At 57.6% G+C, this 22,706-nt stretch overlaps 2 protein-coding genes across 2 annotated transcripts in view; one reads left to right on the forward strand and one right to left on the reverse strand.

The window, feature by feature from the left end:
* The first annotated feature begins 3,450 nt into the window (after positions 1-3,450).
* On the forward strand, positions 3,451-5,404 carry LDLRAD2 (low density lipoprotein receptor class A domain containing 2). Its single transcript, XM_060259580.1, is given in 8 exon segments — positions 3,451-3,532; positions 4,078-4,262; positions 4,313-4,396; positions 4,398-4,463; positions 4,465-4,541; positions 4,640-4,680; positions 4,683-4,766; positions 4,974-5,404. Coding segments are annotated over 8 exon segments (1,050 nt in total).
* Positions 5,405-7,027: 1,623 nt separating this feature from the next.
* The window catches only part of HSPG2 (heparan sulfate proteoglycan 2), a 72,780-nt gene continuing 57,101 nt past the window's right edge, over positions 7,028-22,706 (reverse strand). Inside the window, exons 70-97 of the mRNA XM_060259581.1 lie at positions 21,882-22,016; positions 20,904-21,085; positions 20,146-20,338; positions 19,860-20,039; positions 19,271-19,531; positions 17,573-17,747; positions 16,766-16,863; positions 15,767-16,033; positions 15,563-15,675; positions 15,274-15,421; positions 15,013-15,129; positions 14,066-14,150; positions 13,177-13,321; positions 12,632-12,731; positions 12,026-12,135; positions 11,815-11,923; positions 11,268-11,366; positions 10,958-11,179; positions 10,546-10,790; positions 10,187-10,358; positions 9,888-10,010; positions 9,654-9,710; positions 9,299-9,374; positions 9,023-9,101; positions 7,988-8,058; positions 7,826-7,909; positions 7,570-7,673; positions 7,028-7,311 (exon numbers count right to left, since the gene is read on the reverse strand). Of these exons, the coding sequence (XP_060115564.1) occupies positions 7,139-7,311; positions 7,570-7,673; positions 7,826-7,909; positions 7,988-8,058; positions 9,023-9,101; positions 9,299-9,374; positions 9,654-9,710; positions 9,888-10,010; positions 10,187-10,358; positions 10,546-10,790; positions 10,958-11,179; positions 11,268-11,366; positions 11,815-11,923; positions 12,026-12,135; positions 12,632-12,731; positions 13,177-13,321; positions 14,066-14,150; positions 15,013-15,129; positions 15,274-15,421; positions 15,563-15,675; positions 15,767-16,033; positions 16,766-16,863; positions 17,573-17,747; positions 19,271-19,531; positions 19,860-20,039; positions 20,146-20,338; positions 20,904-21,085; positions 21,882-22,016 (3,923 nt within the window). The 3' untranslated portion in view covers positions 7,028-7,138. The remainder of the gene's footprint in view (positions 7,312-7,569; positions 7,674-7,825; positions 7,910-7,987; positions 8,059-9,022; positions 9,102-9,298; positions 9,375-9,653; positions 9,711-9,887; positions 10,011-10,186; positions 10,359-10,545; positions 10,791-10,957; positions 11,180-11,267; positions 11,367-11,814; positions 11,924-12,025; positions 12,136-12,631; positions 12,732-13,176; positions 13,322-14,065; positions 14,151-15,012; positions 15,130-15,273; positions 15,422-15,562; positions 15,676-15,766; positions 16,034-16,765; positions 16,864-17,572; positions 17,748-19,270; positions 19,532-19,859; positions 20,040-20,145; positions 20,339-20,903; positions 21,086-21,881; positions 22,017-22,706) is intronic.

Here is a 22,706-nt window from a genome sequence, read left to right on the forward strand (position 1 = left end):
GGCGATGCCTTCATAACAGTCCTAGAAGGAGGCACGAACGGGGCGCGCTTCCCACAATGCCCTGCGCGGCCCTCCCGCCCTGAACCCAGAACCATAGAGTCGGAAGGGCCCTGTGGGAAGCTCCTGCCCCTCTTGAGCCCCCTTCTCCTTAAGGGTTTCTGCACAGCCTCGCATAAGCTGGTCACAGTTTGCCTTCCTGAAGTCCTGAGTCTGTACAGCTTTTCCCTTCCCCAAGACTCTCAATTCCAACATCACATGGTCACTACAAGGTGGTCTGGATCTGACCCAAAGAGTGCTTGTGAATGCTCCCTCATCCTCTTGGAGAGGGTGACCAGTGGAGCGCCTCAGGCATCTGTCCTGGACCTGTTTTGTTCAACATCCTTATAAATGATGTGGATGAAGGAATAGCCTGCAGAAGGCAGTGTCCTGTACGCACCTGCAGCTGCTGGAGGTGGAGGCGGAAAGTAAGGAGAAGAGCAAGAAACTGGAGGCTGCTCCAGTCTAAGATGGCCACGGCCACCTCCCAGGCAGCAGAGAGGTGCTCTGTCATGAAGGCCAAGGCCCAGAAGCATGGGGAGAAGCTGCAGGGCTCCTCAGGCCCAGAAGAAGGAGCTGAGCACTCTGGCCAAGCGCAAGGAGGCCCTCGGGAAGGAGCCTTGCAGGAAAAGCCTTTCAGCAGGATTTGACTGGTGCCCAGGCCATGATTGGGGAGCTGATGCCCATCAAATGCCTCTGTCAGCAGCTGCAGGCTGAGTAGGCAGCCCAGAAGAGCCAGCACCAAGTGGAGCGGGAATGGCTGCTCAAGGAGACCGGCGCCCTGCAAGAGGAGCTGGCCTGCACCAAGCAGGAGCTGGCAGAACTGCTCTCCCTGAAGGAGAGGCTCCCCGAGCAGGAGCACCGTGTGCAGCAGCTGCTGATGGAGAATGCTGGCTAGGCAGAGAGCCTGGCTGCATTGCAGTGGGCCCACGCCCAGCTGGTTGAAGAGAACCAAGTGCTCAGTGAGCCTTGAGTCCCAGGCATGTGGCCCTGCAAGCCAGGCAGCCCTGCCAGGATGAGGCTAAGCCTGACAGCTGTGGGCACCGGTGAGCCTGGGAAGAGAGAGAGACAGACCATTGGGGTCACTGAGAAGCTTCTCCCGCATAAGTACAGGACAGCTTCCCAGCTGATTTGTGTGCCTCATGGCTCTGTGTGTGTGTGCAGATGCAGGTGCGCACATGTTGTGTGGGTTTTTGGTCAGAGGACAGTTCTGGCTGCTCTGGGCCTTTCAGAAAGAGCAGTTCTGGCTTCCTGGCACAGGGTTCTCTGACCAAACTCTGTTGTTCCCACAGGCCAACTTCAGTCACACAAGAACTCCAGATTCTACCTCCATCTCCCCTGGCTGAAAACCCACTCCGGTCCCAGATTCTCTCTGAGCAGGCCCCTCCCCTTGATTCTGAGCTGGCTCTGTTGCCAGCCCCACGAGCTTGCTTGAGTGGATGCCCTCGGGCTGCCTTCCACTATTGGCCTTCTGTATGCTCACCTCTGGAGAGATTTTAGCAATCAGACTGTGTCCTTTTAAATAAACTGTGTTTTACTTGTACATAAATGTTTCTGCTTTTATAATAAATGATGTGTAATAAACTGTAAAAATGTATAGTAAAATGTATACTTATATGAATATAATATTTCATAATAATAAAACGTTTCTCCTTGTAAATAAATGGCAAGCTGCAGGGTGATGTTGTGGGTCTTTGTCTTGCTCTCTTGTCACTAAGCAGGTGGACTGTGGTTGGTGAGAGAGGCTGGCCCAGGCATTCTTCCTGGCCTACCAGGATGGCCAAAGGCACCAACTGCAGCTTGCCAGGTGAGCACACACAGGAAGCGACATCCCTTCCTTTGGACCCTGCGTAGTGTTGAGTCCTCTCAATGCCTGGACTTGGGCTGAGAGACCCCTTTCCTAGCCTTAGTTTGATTCCAGTGGCACCTTTAACAGGTTTTTTAAGAATGCTTTTGTCTAAATGTAAATAATTTTGACAACAATTAGCAATTATTAAAAGTTCAGTGCTGTAAAATCTAACACTAAAAACGCCAGTATGTGTAACCATTGCGATTGTATGAGTTTCTGTCCACTTTCTTTTGCTTCCTGCAGAATTTTTCTGCCTTTAACTGTTGCTTTATTTCTTACTTTGCACTTTCAAGCTGTTTCAGCTCAAATTACAGCAAGCTCTCCTGCTGCTCCTCCCTTCTGCCTTTTCAGACAGCCAAGACCCAGTTGGCATTCCGTGTTTACCGAGACTGGGTGTGAAGCATGTAAAAGTTTAATAAGCAAAATAAAGAGTATATGCATGGTCTGTCAAAGCATCAGGCTGAGCAAGGATACAAAGAAGCTGAAGACACACCATCCTGTTACTCTGCTGTCGGTAGATTCAGGTGGGCAGCCGTGTTGGTCTGAAGCAGTAGAACAACATTTGAGTTCAGCGGCATCTTGAAGACCAACAAAGTTTTATTCAAAGTCTGAGATCTATCTGAGGAAGAGTGCCTGCAACATGAAAGCTCATATTTTGAATGCAGCTTTGTCGGTTTCAATGGTGCCATTGAATTCAAACTTTGTTCTACCCTCGGTACTTATCCTAAACAATGCTTAGCTGAGGCAAATTATCAGTTCTTGATGTTGCAGCATTTGAAGGTCTATCATTACCTTACTCAGAACTTCTCCAGTTGTCCCTTGATGTGTGGTCAAGCTGGAGTTTCTAGGCAAGGACTTAGTCCTACATGGTTTACATAGAGAGGAAGCCAAGAGATAAGAGAGGGATTTATAATCTTTCCTTGTGAGTCAGTCCAGATCTTCTTGCCTCCAAAGCAAAGGTGTGAGATGTTAAGCTTTTTGTCCTTATTTCAGCCACAGCTATTTGCATCACTAAAAGCTGGAGTGCTCTGTGCAGTGGACAGAGTCTGTGTTCCCTTTTCTCAGTTTATGATCAGTGTAGCAACTTCTGTGGGATGGGTATTGTGCAGCCTCTATTAATAAACTATTGAGGTGGATTCCAAGGTGGAGGGTATTTCTTCACAGTGTGGAGCTTGCCAGAAAGCCTGTGAATTGGCCCTTTGCAAAGCAAGATGGCTCATGGTTCTTTGGACGGCAGGTTTGATCTCTCATGTTGTTCTGTCTGATTCCCACCCTTTCCATGGCAACGCAGCCATACAAACAGTCACAAAAGGTAAAATGAATTAGGACAAAAGTAAAGCTGTGATTCCATTATGCGCCTGGGGGGTTATACCAGGATGGGACCTTTTGAAATAATCTTGCCAGCCTCATCTTTTGTTCCCTCGTCAAGGCCTTGCAGACATAATCTCCAGTTGGATTTGCTCACTGGGGAGAGCTTTGGGTGTGTTCACTCCTGTTTCTCGCAGCTGTTGCCACTGCAGACGGTCCCTCTTGTCTTTGGCAGCAGTTTGGGGGACAGGGCAGAGATGAAGGGAGGTTTGCAGATCCAGGTGAAATGCTTGCTTCTTTTGAATGCTGTGACCATCACGGCCTCGGCCATGCAGACAGGTAGGACAAAGTTTCTACAGGTTCCTCACTGGGCTGCTAGGGAATCTGCAGCCAAGTCTCTGAACGACCCCTAAGCCAGACCTATTGGAGTGAAGGTGTGGGCTGGGAAGGCCTGTAGAGTTAGCGGGTGTGAGATCCCTGTGTGGCTTTCTGGCATGGCAGGGCCCAACTGCCTTAGCCGGCCAGCCAGCCAGTAGCTGTGTCCCTTGCCCGGGGGGGTGGGTGGCTCCCAGTCTGCGACAGCAGCACCATACTAAACTCCTGAACCTTTGGGGAGTTCAGGAGGATGCAGAATCTCTCTGCTAAATTCGTTAACAGCTATAAGTGGTGGTGCTTTTCAGAAAGGTGGGAAAGAGAGGAATGGGTTCATTCCCAGTCAGAAATATTTAAGTCACGTTTGTTTGTGGTGGAAATGCACCAGACACCCCTGGCTGAGCCATCCCGTCCCTCCTCTCCTTTTCTCTGTGCCTGAACTGTGTCCGGTGGGATGGATCGTCTCCAGGGGCTGTCACTCCTCATGCACTGGGTCTTTCTTCTCCCCACAGTGAGCTTGGTCGACGTCTGTGGCCAGAGCCTCCAGGGGGACGGGATGGTGTTGACTTCCCACCGAGCTTCCCGCCAGTACTATGTGGTCCCTGGCACCGACTGCCAGGTTACTCTGCAGGCCGCCTCCCCCCAAGACAAGGTGCTCTTCCACTTCCGCTTCTTCCTGGTGTACAGCTTGTTGCCTGTACTGCCCAGCCCTCCACTCAGGGCCCAGAAAGAGCACTTCCCCCAAAGCCCCCAAGGGAGCAGGAAACCCAGGACCCCTGTGCCACGTGCTCCTATGTGCAGCTGTATGATGGCCGGGAACCGCTCCGCCGAGCCGCTGGGAGCCCCGCTATGTGGGAAGAGCATCCCCAGGCCCGTCCTCTCCACTGGCAACTTCTTGACCGTTGCGGCTTGTGACCCGTGGCCAGCAACCCCGGGTGGACTTTGTGGGCGGCTTCACCTCCCTCCGAATCGGTAAGCTGGGAGCAACCGGGGTTGGCCAGGCCAGGCCAAGCCGGGTGTGTGGTTGCTGCATGGCCGTGTTGTCGTTGCAGGGTTAAATGCTTCCGTCTGCAGTGAAAAAGCGTATTTCCCCTGTCGCAACGGCAGATGCATCCCCGCAGCTTGGTGTGTGACAGCAGCAATATTGATAACTGTGGGGACGGCTCAGACCAAGCTGTCCAGCCCCCGGCCCAGTGCAAAGGTCAGTGGGACGACAGAAGAAAGGGGAGGCGGTGAAATAGAGCACACCTTTCTGCTCCCCCGCTTACTAACTACCTAAAAGGGGTTGAGCTTTTTGGAGCTCTGTTGCCAGACTTGGGAGCTCCAGGGGAGCAGGGCAGTGCTCTCTCAGGGGTGCTGGAGAATGGGAGTGATCTCTGCTTCCATGCTTTGACTCCTGCCCTTCCAGCCCCCCTGCCGGCCAAGGCCTCTGTTGCGGTTAGTGCTCTGCCAAGGCAGGTGACCTGCGTGGGACCCCAGAAGAGCCCTCGGCCCTCCTCAGATGCTGCCAGCTACGGCAAAGCAGGTACCTGTCTCCTGGGCCTGGCGGGAGAGCGAGCGGTGGGGGAGGGGACCACTGCACTCACTGGCGTGCGCCCCGTGTCTCCCCCTGCAGACAAGCTCCAGCCCCTCTTTGCCTCACTGGCTGCTGCTGTGGGGGCGGCCCTCCTGTACTGGTGCTGCTGGAACCCGGGCTTCTTCCTTTGGAGAGTTGGGGCATGCAGGTTCCTGCCCTCCTGCAATGCCGCTTGTGCTGCCTGCCATCTTTGCACCCAGAGCTGTGCCCACCGGAAGCCCACCAAAGTGACCCCGGATGCCAGTGCTGACTTGCCCGTGTGACGCTGGCCCTTCCCTGGGTGGGGGGTGGGGCTGGAGGCAGGCTGAAATCCCTGCTCAGCCCTCAAGCTTCCCGGGTGCCCTTGGAGCAGCCACTCTCTGGGGAAGAGAGAGCCACGCCTGCCTCTCTCTGCTTTGGGAGGAGTGGGGGGTTGGAGACGGGACAGAGCAAGAAGTGAGGGGGGGGGCAGGGCTAGGCACAGGCTGCAGGATCCTTCCGCGGCTCGCCCACTCCTGCTCCTTCCCTGCAGCAGGCAGTGGGTCTCATCGCAGCCAGGTCAAGGGCCAGGGAGCGTTTAGCCTGGCCTGCTCTTAGGCATGCCATTCGGCCCCCTGGCCTGGCAGCACCCGCTCCCCCACCCCTGCCCTCTCCAAGGGCCGGCGGTTGCAACACCCTCAGCCAGAGCGGGGGAGCCACACGTTCACCACTCTCATGGGGTTCAGCACCATTTATTTAAGAAAGAAGAAAAAGAACAGAGGGGGGGGCAGCCAAGACAGGAATGCGTCGCAGGGATCCTTGGAGGAGGTGGGGCTGGCTGGAGAGGCACCCCCAGTCCGAAACAAGCTGCAAGGAAAAGGGGGTGGGGGAGCCTGACACAGGGGCCTTGCGTGCCCACAGGAGAACAAGACCCCAGGCACTTGGGAGAGGTGGGGGGCGGGGGGGTTGGTCATTTTGGTCAAAGCCTGTGCTCTGCTCCACTCTGCAAGGTCAGGGGTGGTAGAAAGCCCTGCTCTCAGTGAGGAAGGGCACACCCTCTGCCTCTTCATCCCCACACCCTGAAACCCCCGAGGGGGAAGGAGGGCCATCTAAGCACCCTGCTCTGCCACCCCGGGGAGGGGAACAGCTGTCTGCCAGCCAGGGGAGAGGAGGCTGCAACCGGCTCCGAGAAGAGTCCCTCCAAAGCGAGGGGTCACGTGGGGCTGGCTGTAGTTAGGGGTCTGTTCACTGCAAAGGAGAATGAGGTCCACTGGACGGCCCATACCGAATAAGGCACTGAAGAAATGCAGGGGCTGTGGCTTGTGGGGGTTGGGGTGGGGGGGAAGGCACAAGGTTCTGCCTCGCTGCGCCTGGCTGCCCCAGCAGTGGACTGCACTCAGCTCTCCTCTCCGTGTCAGGCAGCCCCCACCTCCCAGCCCGGATCCACACTCAGCTGAGAGCATCTCGGGCAGGGCAGGGGCATCATCACAAACAGAGAAGCTCCACGAGGGGTGTGGGTGTGTGTGTGGGGGGTCTCCTTTCCCCCACTGCTCTCTGCAAGGCTGAGCTGAGTCGGGGAGAGTGGCGGATCTGCGGAGCAGGAGGAGGAGGGGGAGCTCTTTCCTCTCTTCTCCCTAGAGAAAGGGGTCATCTTTGGTCACGACCTGCCTGGCCCAGCCGAGCAGCTGAAGCAGAGAAGCCCCCCAGCTGCCCCAGTCAGTCCCCTCGTCGCAGCGGCAGCCGTCAGTCGGGGCAGGGCGTCCCGCTCCTTCTCCGGTCCTCGGCGCCTGCTGAGCCGTTTCTGTCCTTCCTGGGGGGCGGGAGAGGGGGTTGCCTGGCCCCTTGGTCTGTCACTGACACAAACACAAACCAACTCCCCCGCCACACACTTGTTGGTAGCAGCAAAGCACCATTTTCGTTTCTTTAAAAAAATTCATCATAATAATAAAATAATAATAAGAACAACAACAACGACAGATGTCTCTGGCTTGGCTTGATGCCGAGAGGCGAGCCTGGCGGGGAGCAGAGGCCGGCCTGGCCTACGATGGGCACTCCTGGAGATTGATGGCCGCCTCGGCCTGGTGCTGGAGGTCCACTGGCGGCTGAGGGTGCTGGCCCGGCCTGTCGTTCACCAGCACCACGTTTTTGATGCACCCCGTGAGTCCCGAGACGTACTTGCCTGCAGTCAGGGTTTGGATATCGGGGGCTCCTCCTGGGCGGGGGGGGGGGGAGGGAGAAGGGGCTGCCGGTCAGGAAAGGAGGCCACCAGCCGGCCCTGGCCCCAGGCTTGCCTCTTGGGCTCCAGCCCAGCCAGCCTCCCTCCAGCCACCTGCAGAGGGGGCCGCCGGCTTTCACACCTGGGCCACACAAGTCAACAGGTGCTGCTGCCACCATCAGCATTTGCAGCCCACATCCCATCCACTGGAACAGCGATGCCGCATTTCCGGAGGCAGGGCAGGGCAGGGCTTACCTAGGTAAACTCGGCCTTTCGCATTCACCATGACATTCTTGCCAGGCGACTCCCCGGTCACCGTTTCCTCCCCGTCAACCTGAAGGAAGCCTCTTCTCCCTTCCCTGAGGGAGGAACAAAAAGACCCCAGCGCTGAATTTGGGCGAGTGGGGGGGAAGGAGAAGTCTGGGTCTGCCAAGAGGAGAATCCAGGAGAGAAAGGGGGCCTTTGGCCCACCAGACCCCGCCTCCCACCCTCGCCTCTGCCGCCTGCTCACCGAATGGCCGTCACTTTGTGCCACTCCCCATCGTCCACGGGGTCTTCAGACAGGATGTTGGCTTCTCCACTGCCCAGCTGAAAGCTACAGAAGACAAATGGTCAGGCCCCAAGAACAGGCACACCAGTAGCCAGAGGCAACATGGGGGGGGGCTTCACTCACCTGAACACCAAGTACCCCTCTTTCAGCCCGAGGCTGATGAAATCCTTTGCCTTCCCGCTTTCCCCTTCCTCCTGCAATAGAGACCAAAGCAGGGCGTGAGGGGGTCCCAGGGGGTGTGTGTGTGGAGAAGTGCCCCTGGGGGCTGGAAGTGCTTGCCAAACACACAATAGGGGCTCTTCTTCATATGCAGCCTGGCTGGGAAGGACTGGGGCCGTGCTTCCAGCAGCCTCACTCCCCCCCCCCCCCCAGCCCATGCATCACTCACCCAGGTGTGCACACACCAAGCAAACAGTGGCACCTGCCCACCCCTGGGAAATGAGCCCCCCCTGGCCCGAATACTGGAAGGCTAGACCACCCCCAGCCATGCACTTGAGCATTCTCTTCACAGCAAGTACCTCGTTAGCGACATGCAGCTCAAGCCCCGCCTCCCTGGCTGCCTGGACGGGGGAGAGAGAGAGAGAGAGCTGGCCACCAGTGCCACGCAGGAGGGGGGGGGGAGTGCAGCTGTCAGCAGAGCGGCCTCCGGAGCAGCCAGAGCCCCCCCTGCCTGGGCACCAGAGAAGCAGCAGTGGCCACTGGGGCTTGCCTGAGGATGCGTGCCAAGCACAGCCCTGCGGGGCAGAGCAGAAGCCAGCCGCGGGGCTGGTCGGGGGAAGGCAGTGGGAGGGAGCAAGCCGCATGCGATCATGCAATAGGCAGCTGTTTCTCCAGCCGGTGGACACCCTTGCCTGTCCTCTCCCCCGTGCTCCACGCCCAGGAGCAGCAGCTCCCACCTATCCCTTGCTTTCCTCCAGTCCAGCGGTGGGAAGGGCTGCAGCTGGGCACGGAGCACAGGAGAGAGGAGGCAGCATCTGCTCCTCTTCCGTCTCTGCAGCCATGAGGGCTCACCTCCTGCTCCCCCCCCCCCCCGATTCACCTGCTCCAACCGCTCTTCCCCCTCCCTTGATGGCTTCAGAGGGCACCCCCCCCCACTTGGCAGAGGCCTGCCTGGCTCTGCTTTTGGGACTTCCAGGGCCACCCCACCGCCTCACTCACCACACCCTGCCAGAGGAGCAGTCCACTGGGGGAACTGGTCCGCACCTCCATCTCTATCGTTTCGGGGGAGTCGGGGAGGCTGAAAGAGAAGAGGCCAGGGGGTGGGGGGGATCTCCTCATGTAACTGCCCCATGCCCAGAAGCAGAAGCCGTCCCTCTGGCCCTGCTGCTGCTGCTGCCTCTCCCCCCCCTGCTCTGCCCAACGGCGGCCTTGGCCCTTCCCTCCCAGAGCCCCTCCTGCCACCCTGGGAAGGAAGGAAGGCAGACCCTTGCTCACCTCCTGGGGAAGGCATGCCGGGGAAGTGCCACGTAGCCGTTGTCGTGGAAGTAGGCGCTGTATTGTCCTGGGGCATCTGGGGGAAGGAAAGCCAGAGCTACAAAGTGTTCCTAGCCCATAACAGGTCCAGGAAACAGCACAAAGGAAGTCGGGTTGGGTTGGGGTCTGAGGGTTGGGGGGGGGGTTCTGGGGAAGCCAAGCCATTCTCGGTGGCGAGGGGGAATGGCATTGGAAGGATGTACACTGCCCTGCCAGCCAGCATGCAAGCCACAGCAGCTCCAGCCTCTCTGGCAGGGGATCAGAACCACCGGGCCCCTCCTGAAAGAGACGTGGGGCTGAAGGTTCCTCAACTCACCACTTCCCCCACTGCCTTCTGGCGTCCAGGCGACATTCAGCTGGTGCTGTGTTGCATCTGTGTGCCAAGAGATGCATGGGGGTCTTATGTTTGGAACCCCATGAGAGACCAGTGTGTGTGTGTGGGGGGGGGGGGCGGGGGCTCCTGCCAGTCATGCTGGCAAAAAGACTCTGGGCACAGACCCACTCGGTCGAGAGTGTTTGCCCCATTAACCAGCCTGACCCTTGGACTCACCGTGTTCACAGTATAAGCCCAGGAAGCCTGGGGGACACAGACAGAGAGTGTCCTGACACGTGCCCCCATGGAGGCAGGGATGTGGCAGCCGGCAGTGAACCTCTGACTCCTCACAACGCTCTCCTGCAGAAAGAGGACAACACAGACACACTGCCCTTCAGATGCACCACAAAGCATCAGCAGCATGGAACTCCCACATGCAGAATGCCGGGTGGCCCCTCAGCCACGCTCCGAAGGGAGAACACGAGAGGCAGAAGTCTCCCTCTCCCTCTCTGCTTGCTCCCTCCAGCATCACTCACCCTTGTAGCCTTCCTGGCACAGGCACTGGAACTCATACTCGCCGGTGGGCAGGCACTTGCCCCCATGCTGGCAGGGCCGGCGATCGCAGGGGGAGCTGTCAAAGCACTGGGAGATGCCGCGGCTCTCCAGGAAGCTGTACGAAAGGTCCACCTTCTTCCCATTGATGGAGACCTGTGGGGGAAGGACGTGATCTCGCCGCAGCTTTGGGAGTGTGCTTTCTCTTGGGAGGGACAGAGGGAGGAGGTGGCCGTTTCCTCCTGCAGCCAGTCCCCTTCTGCCCTGGTGGGAACCGGCCCTCTGGGTGCTCACCCTGCCAAACTGGTCCAGACGTCCCCAGCCCTCCCACCACGAGACTCACCTCCCCGATGCAGCCATAGAAGTGGCTACTGCTGTTGGCAGCTGCCGGCAGTCGGACGGCATCATCCATGCCACCCAGATACAGAGAGGTGCGCAGGTTCAGGCCCTGGCTTTTGCCAGGCGAGGACCTTTTCACAGGCCTCTCGTCATCCACCCGCAGGGATCCATCTTTGTTCAAGCGCTCGGCTATGACCTTGTGCCACTGGCCCAGCTCCAGGGGCTTCGGGCTGCGGAGAACGGCCGTGCCTGGAAGAGGGAGGGAGGGCTAGAGGCAGGCTTTCCCTCGGCAGGTGTGGGAGGCATTTAACTGGGCAAGGATCCCACCGGAAGATGGCAGGAGGAAAGTGCCGCCACTGTGCGGGAAGAAAAGGGCTGCCATGTGTAGCAGCTCTTCTGGAGGGCCACTCTTTTACCTGAGCCCAGCTCATAGCGGAACTCCACATGCCCGTTGGCCATGCCAAGGGAGACAAAGTCTGCTACCGGGGCACCGTTGCCCCCGCTGAAGAGGAGGAGACCGTCTGGGGAGAGAGGCTTGAGCTCCATGTCCACGCGCAGCTCGTAGTGGATGTTGGTGAGGGGCGGGTAGGAGACAAAGGCATCCCCCCCGTGGAAGAACGGCGTGGTCACCGTGACTCCTGTGGCAGAGAGCAGGGGGTGGGATCAGCCAAGGGACGGCTCGCCGCTTCTCCCCCCGAGAGAGCCCAGCCCTCTGCCCAAACTCGCCTGCCATGCACTTCTCCCCATGGCGTCCCAGGAGGCAGCGGCAGCTGTAGCCTTGACCGCTGGGCTGGTTGACGCAGGTGGCATCAGGGCCACAGGCTTCTGCCAGGAGAGAGACAGAGGGTCACGTGGCACAGAGCCACCAAAAAGGCTTGGCCCAAATCTTGCCTGCCCCCAGGAAACCAAGTTGGGAAAGGTGGGTGAAGAAAGCTGCCTCTGTAGGGTCAGAGAAGTGCTCCAGGGATCCTGGCGTCTGGCAGCAAGAGGCATTTCTCAGCCTGCCACGCAAAAGCCTTTAACTGGGGGACTCCCCCGGGGATTCTGCCAAGGATCAGTTGCTCTCCAGCTGAACTCTGGCTCCAACATTTGCCCAAAGGCAGCCTCGGACACAGGAAAGCCAGTTTCCTCCCCCCAGATCAGAAGGGGGAATGGCTGAAGCCCCCCCCCCCCCAGCTGGCCAGCAGCCACTTGTGACAGGCCCTCCGAGCCCGGCTGTGGATGGTGGTGAAGGGAGACGGTGGCACACATAGGAGGGATGCCAAAGCCGTACCTGGGTGGCAACGCAGGGCTTGGGGGTGTTCGCAGTTGCTGCCAGCAAAGCCCTGGGGACACTTGCACACGTAGCTGCTGCTCTCCGAGTCCCTGCAGATGCCTCCGTTCTGGCCGAGAGGGAAGGGCAGGCAAGGGGTTACGGTCACCTCCACGGCCTAGCATTCTCAGGAGGGTGGGGAGCTGCATTGCCCTCTGCCACTCCTAGCTACCTGGCACGGCTGGTCCTGGCACGTGGGACAATTCGACACACCGTGGGCTTGCAAGTCAAAGTCTTTGAAGATCACCTCCTTCCCTTGGATCACCAGCTGCCGGACACATCCTGTGAGGGAGCAAAGCGGGAGGCGTTCAGGGCACGCAACAACCGCAGGGTCAGAGGGGAAGGAGGAGGGAATGAGAAGCAGTGGCTGGCCGGCAGAGCTGCTCCGCGGGGCAGCCCCACGACTTCCTGCAACAATCCTTAGCAAAACCGCTTCAGATTCTCTCCAACAACCCCTTGGCAGACCAGGCCCATGTTATTAATCCCCCCCCCTTGAAGGTGGCTGGCTGCCTGAGGGTGAGAGACGTGGCTCCTGAGGCCACCGAATGAGTTCAAGCCTTCTCTGTCCCTCGGCCCCCGTGCCCTGCTCAGCCTGGGTGGAAGCACACCCAGCAGGGCATGCCTGGCACCCCAGAGAACTGAGAGTGGTCTTTCCCCAATGAATGGAGCTAAAGGGCAAGGTGATCCACAGGGACCCCAATGCCATCTGACTTCCTTTAGGACAACCCCCCCAAGCCAAGCCCTCCCTGCCCAGCCACTGACCACCTGTCCCTCTCACCAATGAAGCCACTGCTGAGGCCGGTCTTGGCAACGGCAGCATAGTTGGGATATCCGCCCAAGTACAGTCCCTCGTTGAGGTCCAGGCCCTGGAATTTGCCCTGGGGGGGACACAAGAGGGCAGCATGCAAAGCACAGCAGAGGACCCCCTCCTGCCCCGTTCCCATTTACTGGGGAGGGGGCTGGGCTGTGCTGAGGGCCAGAGGACTCCACATCCGTGGAAAGGCCTCCCCCTTTGCTCTCGGAAGCTGCAGCACCTCCTTCAGCAATGAACACTCAAGGCAGCAGCTGGAACCTCAGGGCCCAGGACACTTGGCTGGAGAGTTCTGGGAGGTGGCACAGAGGAAGGAGGGCTGCCAAAAGGAGATGCCAGCAGGTCTCCTCCCTCCAAGTGGTGGTCTGAGCAACATCCCTTTTGGACAAGAACGGCTGTGACAGGCCCCCAGCCTGCCCACCCAGTGGTGCCTGCAGGAGCTTCCAGCCCCGCACAGACCCTCCAGGGTCTCTCTCTCTGCAGGAACAGCTGCTTCTCCCCCCCCCCCTCACCTGAGATGTGCCATTCACAGGGGGGTGATGGTCCAGCACCAGGGAGCCCTGGGTGAGGTTGCGGTAGAGCCGGATCGTGTGGAACTCGCCGAGTTTGAGGATTGAGGGGTGGCGAATGGTGGCCATGCCAGAACCAGCATCAAACCTGCAATTCCAGACAGCTCCAAGGAGCAAGAGCACTAGCAACTGTCCCCTCCCCTTCCCTGCCACTCCTGCAAGTCCTCGTGGGTTTGTAAGGCATCACTGCTGGAACTGGGGCATCCACTCCAACTGCCGTGAGCCAGAACTTTGCCTCATGAGCAGCAATTGGCCAGAAGCAAACAGCTGCCTGCATCCCAGAGGGGGCTGCGGAGGACTGGGGGATGCCACTCCCTCCCAAGGCTCACAGAAGCTAAGCAGGGCTGACCCTGGCCAGGACCCAGACCTCCAAGGAATACCAAGGCCGCGACGCAGAGGCAGGCAACAGCAAGCCACCTCTCTGTAAAACATCCTAGCTCCACTAGTGGTCGCCAGAGTCACCGTGACTTCCAGACATGCAAGCACATGTGCACACACACACAAACACGCCATTAAAAAACCAACGAGTCAAAGGCTGTCTGCGTGCCAGGAGGCGGTGAGGCCTGCTCTTTCACTGGCACCTGACCCCCCGCCCCATAGGTGAGATGCCAGGGACTGCTCTTGCCAGGCCAGGCCTGCTGGTGCCCCTACTTGCCACAGCATCTCACCTAGTGGCACCAATCTCCAGGTGGGGCCTGGAGATCCCCTGGAATTACAGCTGATTTCCCAACTACAGAGATCATCCCCCCCCCCCCGAAGAAAGCGTAACCTGGGAGGATGGACCACATGCAAGCTTATCTCCCTCCCCTCCCCTCCCTTCCCCAAGGCTTACCTAAGTTCTGGACGGCCCCCTACCAGGCCAAAGGACACAAAGTCGGTGCCTGTGTTTTTCTTCTGGCCGTTGTATACCAACATCCCTGCAAAGGCCCAGGAGAGAGGTCAGCCAGCCAACCCCCAGCCAGGCACTGGCATTCGGGCAGCTAAGCTACTCCAAAGCAGCCCAGGCCCGAGAAGACACAGCTACAGGCTCAGCTCCATGCAGGGGTTCGGGTCGGGGGGGGGGAGTCCTCACAGAGGACTACTGCCCCCCCTGCGCCAGCCAGTGGTGGGGGACACGACCCACCCGGTCCCTCTTCTTGCTCAAGAGAGTGCCTTCAGGCCAGGCTGCAGCTTGTGGGCGGGGGGGGGGGGAGGATGGGCTGGCACCACAGTGCAATGGGGGGCCCGGGATCTCGCTGGCACCTTGCACCCAGCTCTGCCAAGGCAGCAGGAAACGGCATCCTGGGGCTGGAAGCTGCCACCAAGGGGGAGGCTAGGCCTGGCCAAAGGTCCACTACAAACTGTTAGGCAAACCGGGGGGGTGAGGGGGCTTCTGAGCCTTGGCTGGGTTAGTGTGCAAAGGACAGCCTGTGGCACAGGACACGCTTGATTCACACACACTCACAAGGCTCCGCTGCTGAAAGGGTTAACAGAGGCACTTAGGACTGGCTGGAAAGGAAGCAGAGGCCAGCCCTGCAGAGGAGGCAACTTACCGGAGTAAAGCATGAGAGCTGGAGGGGTGGAGAGGGGCAGTCGAGACCCCCAGAGGGAAGGAGGGGGGCAACAGAGACAGGAGAGAGAGGAGGAGGAGGAGGAGGGAGTAAGAGGGAAGACAGAGTGTTGAGTGAGAGACGCCCAAGGAGAGCACTCAGAGAAAGGCAGGTTACAGAATCAGGCCCTCTGGCTCGTGGGGAGACCTGGAGCACCTCCCCCTCTCAGCTGCCCGGCAGCTCTTCTTACCGTCAGGAGTGTCTGGCCGGAAGGTGATCTCAATGGCGAACGTCTTGTAAGCGTCTTTCATGGTTGGCAGGACAAGGTAGGACTGAGGATTCTGGGTAAAATATGGCACTATGCGCTCTGCAATCAAAGTGAGGGGGATGAGGGTGTGACTAGGCACTGGAGCCACCAATGGGGGGCTGGCCCTTCACACACACACCCCAAGCAGAGGCAAGGCCAGCTTCCCTCCATCTCTGGAGCTGCCCCATAACACAGCCCCCTCACCTCGCACTTTCAGCATAGAGAAAGCCGTCACTTTCCCTTGCCGGTTTGATGCAGTGCAGACATAGATGCCGGTATCCTCTGGCCGGGCCGCTGGGATGGTCAAGACGTCTCCCTCCACCTGGATGCCCTCGGGAAGGTCTCCTTCTAGCTGGAAGACAACATGGCCGCAGGGCCCTCCTCAGACAGCTGACTGGGCATGGGGCAGCCTCTCCCCACAATCTCGGGGCAGACCCTTCAGGAGGAGGCTGTGCTGGCTGCTGCTCTCCCGCCTGCCCCCCTGGAGGCTGACCTTAGTCCAGGAGATGTCTGGGACTGGGAAGCCAGAGGCCATGCAGGGGAAGACCACCTTGGACCCGGCTGTGAGTTCCTTCACCTCTGGCTGGGCTGCTATCTGGGGGATGGCTGTGGGGGAAAGAGAGACAGGCAGGCTCGTGAGTGGAGGAGGGAGCATCTGCCAAGTGAGGAGGCCTCTGCGGGGCTGGTTGACACTCACACTGGACGTGCAGGATGACGTGGGACTGGACCGTGCCAACGTTGTTGGTGGCGGTGCAGCGATACTGCCCGGCATCGGCCTGCTCCACCTGCTCGATCTTCACCATGCCGCCGCTCACTAGCACCTCCGGCCGCATCCGCCCGCCCACCTTGCTCCAGGTGACGTGTGGTTTGGGGTCCCCAAAGGCCAGGCACTCAAACTCCACCGCATTGCCCGCCAGCACTGTTTGCACCGAGGTCCGGATGTTGATCATCACTTTGGGCAATGCTGAAAATGGAAGGAGAAGCAGTGGAGGTTGAGGAGGAGGCTGGCCTGCTCCCCCCCCGGGGGCCAAAGGGAACAGCTGCTGCTGAGTGTGGAAAGACCCTTCCAGGAGAGACTCCACTGTCTTGGCCTGGCGTTCTGGGGTGACCCTTTCCATGTCAGTTGAATTCACTTAACATAAGAACATAGTGGGACCTCTGCTCCATCTTTTTATCTAACCCGCTCTTGAAGCTGGCTATGCTTGTAGCCGCCACCACCTCCTGTGGCAGTGAATTCCACATGTTGATCACCCTTTGGGTGAAGAAGGACTTCCTTTTAGCCGTTCTAACCTGACTGCTCAGCAATTTCATCAAATGCCCACGAGTTCTTGTATTGGGAGAAAGGGAGAAAACCTCACAGCCTCCTCTTTCAGCAGGAATTCTCCTTTTATGAAGCTGTGGGTTTAGGGCATGTGGAGAAATGTGCTCCACCCTCAAAATCATACTAATATTTCCACAATTCTCTTTATGGACTGGAGCCCAGCTGCAAGAAGGAAGCTGCTGAAAGGAAAAGGGGCCAGGGAGGAGTCGCCCAGCCCCAAGCCACTCCGTTACGCACATGGGGGCAGCCTCACAGCAAGAAGTCCGCCGATGAGGGAGCCCAAGCCAGTTGAACAGATGAATCTGAGCAGGACCCCTGAAAGAAGGCCGGGGAAGACGGCCTGCTTTGTAGCCTGGCTCTCCCTTGCCCACTTACCCTGGACAGTCAGCCTGGCCCTGCCCTCGGCACGGCCGGAGGGGCTGCTGATCCGGCAGATGTACACGCCTTGGCACCCCCGGTCCAGCTTCTCGATCCTACAGCAAAGCAACAAAGGCCTGGTGGAACCTGCAGAGTCAGGCTGCTCTGTTCCCCGCTGCCCCCTGCGTCTGTCACGTTGACTGCCCCTGGCAGATGCCCCGCACCCCACTGGCCCCTCGGCTCAGAGGAACTGAAGAAGAATTGCCCTTCTCCCTGAATCAGAGACTCAGAGTGGCTTACAATCTTCCATATCTTCTCCCCCCACAACAGACACCCTGTGAGGTGGCTGGGCTGAGAGCTCTTCCAGAAGCTGCCCTTTCAAGGACAACCTCTGCCAGAGCTATGGCTGACCCAAGGCCATTCCAGCAGGTGCAAGTGGAGGAGTGGGGAATCAAACCTGGTTCTCCCAGATAAGAGTCCGCGCACTTAACCACTATGGCTAACCCAAGGCCATTCCAGCAGCTGCAAGTGGAGGAGTGGGGAATCAAACTCGGTTCTCCCAGATAAGAGTCCGCGTACTTCACCACTACACCAAACTGGCTCAGGGGAGGGATCTGCTCTGCTCTCCTCTCCATCTGCCAGGAGGCCCATGAGCAGCAAGAGAGATTCTCTCACTTTTCGGTGGACTCTAAGGGTGGGGGGATGACGTCTCCATGTAGTGGGGTGGGAGCATCCCCCCCATCTGCCCCAGGAGTGTCTTTCCCTCCTCCCTCCATCCCACCAGGTCACATTCCCTGCATGGGACCCCCACAGCCCCCTCCTCACCGAAGAACTCCATTTTGGACGCTGTGGTTGGGGGGCAGCTCTGTACCCTCTTTCAGCCACTCAATCTGGGCCTCGGGGTCTCCGGCCACTGAGCACGTGAACTCAGCCACGCCACCCACAGCCTTCGTGTCGCTCTCTGGGAAGATCTGGACAGAGGGGGGGCCTCCAACGGGGCCTGCACAGGGGGGGGGGGAACAGAATGAGCCTGTCCAGTCTGGGAGAGCCAGCCTCTGCTGCAGGGGTTGGAGTCAACACAACGACCTGGGATCACAGCTCATATTGCAGGAAATGCAAACAGACAAACACTGTGACATGCTAGCTAACACTTTTAGTAAAACTTTTTAAAAGAATTATATAAATCTTCTGTAGACATTACAAAGAAGTACAGCTTCGCAATATTCTAAAGAAAAGTTCATCCAATGAGCACCCGGATATAGGCTCATTTCGTCAAAAGTCTTCCTCAGGAATATTCCTATTTTCTTCAAAGTTATTATTGGGAGCCAGCCAGGCCTTAACCTCTTCTCTAAACAGATGCAAAAGCCTTCTGAATTTGGCTGGCAAAATGCTCTCTACAAAAAGCTTGAAAACTAACCCTACTTAAAGAAAACTATTCTAGGTAACTCCATGCAGCTGTGTGTTGGATATCTCTTTCTTAAAGGTATAAGACACAGTATCACACTGATCAAAGTTATTGTGGGGGCTGAAAGCTATCTGTAATACCTTCAAGAGATGAACCAGGCTCTATTTCCCACATATGCCAAATAACTGCAGAACCATCACCGTCCTTCACATATGAAGATTTTGAAGTCATACCAGAAACTTATTACTTCTCTGAGGATCAAATGGAACACCGTTTATGAATCTTTATGATAACTAAATCTTTACTAACCCCATTAATTACTTAATCTTTGTTACTAAAACCAAGTAACTAATCCTAATTGGTCTCAATCTCCTAAATGAGAAACATAGTTTTAACAAAGTTGTTCTATAGAAAAATCTCAGTGCTTATGTAGTTCCAGATATAACGATTAAATAATTCCCAGTGTTGAAAACTCTTAAAGGGATGGTGTGCATGTTGTCTCTGCATGTGTCCTTTAAAATTACTACAGAGAGGCCCAGTTCAAATACAAATCTATAAATGAATTCTCTGCTCCTACTCTGTGCCAAATCCCCAACACAAGCAGAAAAAACAACCTGGGATCACAGTTCATATTTCAAGAAATACAAACAGACCAGCACTGTGATATGCTGGCCAATGCTTTTAGGAAAACCTTTTAAAGAATCATATAAATATTTTGTAGACATTATAAGGAAGTACAGCTTCACAATATTTCAAATAAAAGTCCTTCCTGTGTGCACTGGATATAGGCCCATTTCATCAAAAGACCTCCTCAGGAGTACTGGTCATGAGATACAACACAAAGCTGCATGAAGTGAACAATTTTTTTAAAAAACTATCTTGTTATAATTACCATGGTCTATTCCAGGATAATAAACGAAGAAAATAAAGAGGCTGCAGAGAGCATTTTGCCAGCCAAATTCAGAAGGCTTTTGCATCTGGCTGGCTCCTAATTTAAACCGGGAGCTGGGGGGGCGGGGGGACGGGGATGAATACGGGTCTCCCGGTTCCACACTCTAAGCAGTGCTGCATGCTGGGGCACATCCGCTCCCCTCTCCCGGGCCTCCAGCTCCACTCACCTCGCACTCGGACCTGGGCCAGAGCCTCAGCAGAGCCCACCCGGTTGCTGACGAAGCAGCGGTAGGTGCCTGAGTCCTGGGGGCGGGCAGGACTGATGTGCAGGATGGCCTCGCGCACTACTGCATGGCCAGGGAGGCTGCCGTTGGCCTTGGACCACTCGTACCGCAGCGGGGGGGTGCCGTGGGCCAGGCACTGGAACTGGACCACATCGCCTGCCCGGACCGAGGCCACATCCGGGAGGGTGGTAGCATACGGGGGTGCTGGGGATGGAGAGGAGAGGAGAGAGGTCAACCAGGGCTGCACCCTCGGGTCCCTCCACATCTCTGCGGCCCCCAGCTGGGCACAGCCGCCCTCCAAGGGAGAGGAGAGGCCAAGGCCATCTGTGAGGGAACTCCTTCAGCTCAGCCAGCAGTGGCTTTGCACATAGGAGGTCCCAAGGACTGCTGAGCCACCTGCATACTGAGTCTTTGGGTCTTAGTCTCAGCCTTATTGTGCATGTTCAGCGGAAGGCCCCCCCCCCTTCATTTCCACCTCCCTTTCTGCCTAGCCGCAGCCTGCCCGATCATCCAGCCTCCCCCCCCAACTTACATTCCACGTCCAGCATGACAAAGGCCTCCGTGAACCCAGCAGTGTTGCTGGCATTGCAGATGTACTGCCCGGAGTCCTGCTGAGCCACTCGGGGGATGACCAGGGTGTCGTTCACCAGCTGGTGCTGCCAGGGCAAGGGAGCCCTCAGCTTGGACCACTGGATGGTGGGAGCAGGATCCCCTGGCAAGGAAGAGGGCACAAGGAGTGGGTGGCCAGACCCCAGAGCAGCCCCGCTGGAAGAGGGGTCCCACAGGGCCTGGGGGGGACGCTTCCCCTCCCCACACACCTGTCGCAGAGCAGTGGAGCTGCGCAGTCTGTCCAGCCACCACTGTCAGGGTGGGGCTCACGCTGACCTCAGGGGCTCCAGGTTTCCCATGGACACTCTCCACACTCACTTCCACCTGGGCCTCTGCCACCCCAAGGGCGTTCTGAGCCAGGCAGACGTAAGTCCCAGCATCTTCCAGCTGGGCAGAGGAGATCTGTGGGGCACAGAGAGAGGGGCTTAGGTTGAGGAAGGGGGGGCTGCCACTGCCTGTAGGAAATGGAGGCCAGATGCCAGGTGAGGGGGGGGGACGGGAAGCATGCAGCGGTGCCACTGGCCGTACTGCCCTTGGCTGCCAGAGACCTGCCCTGACTTCTCCTCCACCTTCCTTGGGACCCCTACCCAACCTCCCACATGTACCAAAGCAGGAGAAAAGTGGGGAGAGTATCCCCCACCCTAGACACCACAGTTCTATTCCAGGACCTGGGACTGCACTCTGTCTATGCACTGAGGCTTGGCTGTACATCCATCACTGGCAAGGAAGGGATGAGTCATCAACTCCACCCCCCCACCCCAGAAACACAAAGGACTTTGAGCTCTGGTTGGACTGAGACAAAAGGCTTACCTCTGCTACAGAATCACACCTCAAAGGCAGAGCCCGGGGAAATCAAAAGACCGGAGGGGGAGGGTCTCCAAAAGGGAAATCACCCCCCCCGAACAGCTCTGAAAGTCTGCTGCCCCCCCCCACCCCCCGCCCCACAACAAACATGTCTCTGGCCCACCTTCAAGGCGGATCGGCTCTCCAGAGCCACAGCCTCCTGATTGTCCACCTTCTGCCGGACGCCCAGCTTGCTCCAACGCACCAGTGGGCGGGGCTCCCCTGTGCCCTGGCAGTCCACACTGAAGGATTTGCCCACCTTCACCCGGATGGGGCCCTTGGGCACCACCGAGACTGCAGGAGGCCCTGGAAGGGGGAGAGCAACATGACGTGCACAGTGCTTTACAAAGCAACAAGAAGAAAGAGGGGAGGAAGATGGGGGCCCAGGGAAGGAAGGAAGCCTCTCTGTGTCCAGTCCAGCTGTCCTTTCTTAGAAGGGAGAAAGGAGAAGGGGGTGTCTGCCCTCCATCTCACCAGTTTATGGGTCTGCACTCTGTGTATGCTCAGAGAGTGCCAAGTGCCTTTCACAGGCCAACTGGTAGAAAAGGGGACAGCGGGTCAGTAGAAGCAGGTCAGCCATTGTGTGTTTTTTGCCATTGTACCTAAGATGTTATACTGCATTGCCTTTTATTCTATTTTATCTTCTATGTTCTATTTTGTAAATCTGTTGAGAGCCACCTTGAGCCCGCTTGCAGGACAGGGCAGGATATAAAATAAATAAATAAATAAATGAACTCCCCTCCCAACACAAGAGCTGCAGATGGACCAGCTGCAGAGTTCTTTGGGGCCATCCAGGGGCAGAGTGCCAGCCTTCCTTTGGGAAGAGGAACACACCCAGGGGCAAGGGAGAAGGAGAAGAAGGAAGAAGACCTGACCAGGAGGAAGCCCTCTTCGCTTCTCACTGGGAGCTCTCTCACCCCAGAGCCACATTGCAAGGGCAGGTGTTGCTGAAGAGTGGAGCGCAGAATCCCGAGGGGTCATGACAGACAGTAGAAGGGCTTCAGGCCAGGGCTGCCCTGGGCACTCCGCTTGCCGTGCTTCCATGCCCACACGGTTCAGTGGCTGGGCTCTTCAGCTGCCAGCCGCCCCCTCCCTGGCTCACCTTGCACCATCAAGTTGACCACACTGTTGGCTACTCCGAAGCGGTTGGAGGCCACGCAGCGGTAGGCCCCCTGGTTTTGGGGACGTGCATTCACGATGGAGACCACAGAGCCATTGGGGCTGATCTTCACGTTATCTGCATTGTGGGGCGAGAGGAGGCAAGAGGTCAGCTGGAGGGCGTTTGGCCTCAGAGCAGCCTTTGGCACAAGGATGGGACCAGGGCCAGCCTTAGACTGTCTGGCACCCCCCCCCCGGCATGATAACATCACTGAGTCACATGGGGGGCCCAAGTTGGCGCCCCAGAAGGCCAGAGCCCTAAGCAATTGCCTCGTTTGCCTAGTGGCAGGACCGGCCCTGGAGTGGGAACCAGGTCAGTCAAGGCCACCTGAAGGCATCTAGGTGCCCAGAGCTCCGCCTAAGCCAGCCCTCAGCCTGGGCCACCTCAGAGGGTCAATTTCGCCAGCCTCCACAGCCCTGGAATTAAGAGAATGAAATCCTGGAAGAGTCTCTGGGGTTAAGAGGCAGTGATGTGGGGGTGAAGAGCAGCAGACTCTAACCTGAAGAATTGGGTTAGATTCCATGCTCCTCCACACATGCAGCCAGCTGGGTGACCTTGGGTCAGTCACGGTTCTCTCAGAGCTCTCCTAGCCCCCCCCCCCAATAAATCTGTCTTGCTGCAAAAGAGAACATAAGAACATAAGAGAAGCCATGTTGGATCAGGCCAATGGCCCATCCAGTCCAACACTCTGTGTCACACAGTGGCCAAATATATATATTTGGCCACTGTGTGACACAGAGTGTTGGACTGGATGGGCCATTGGCCTGA

Source organism: Heteronotia binoei, chromosome 18 (genome assembly GCF_032191835.1).
Source record: "Heteronotia binoei isolate CCM8104 ecotype False Entrance Well chromosome 18, APGP_CSIRO_Hbin_v1, whole genome shotgun sequence".
NCBI classification, from domain to species: domain Eukaryota; kingdom Metazoa; phylum Chordata; class Lepidosauria; order Squamata; family Gekkonidae; genus Heteronotia; species Heteronotia binoei.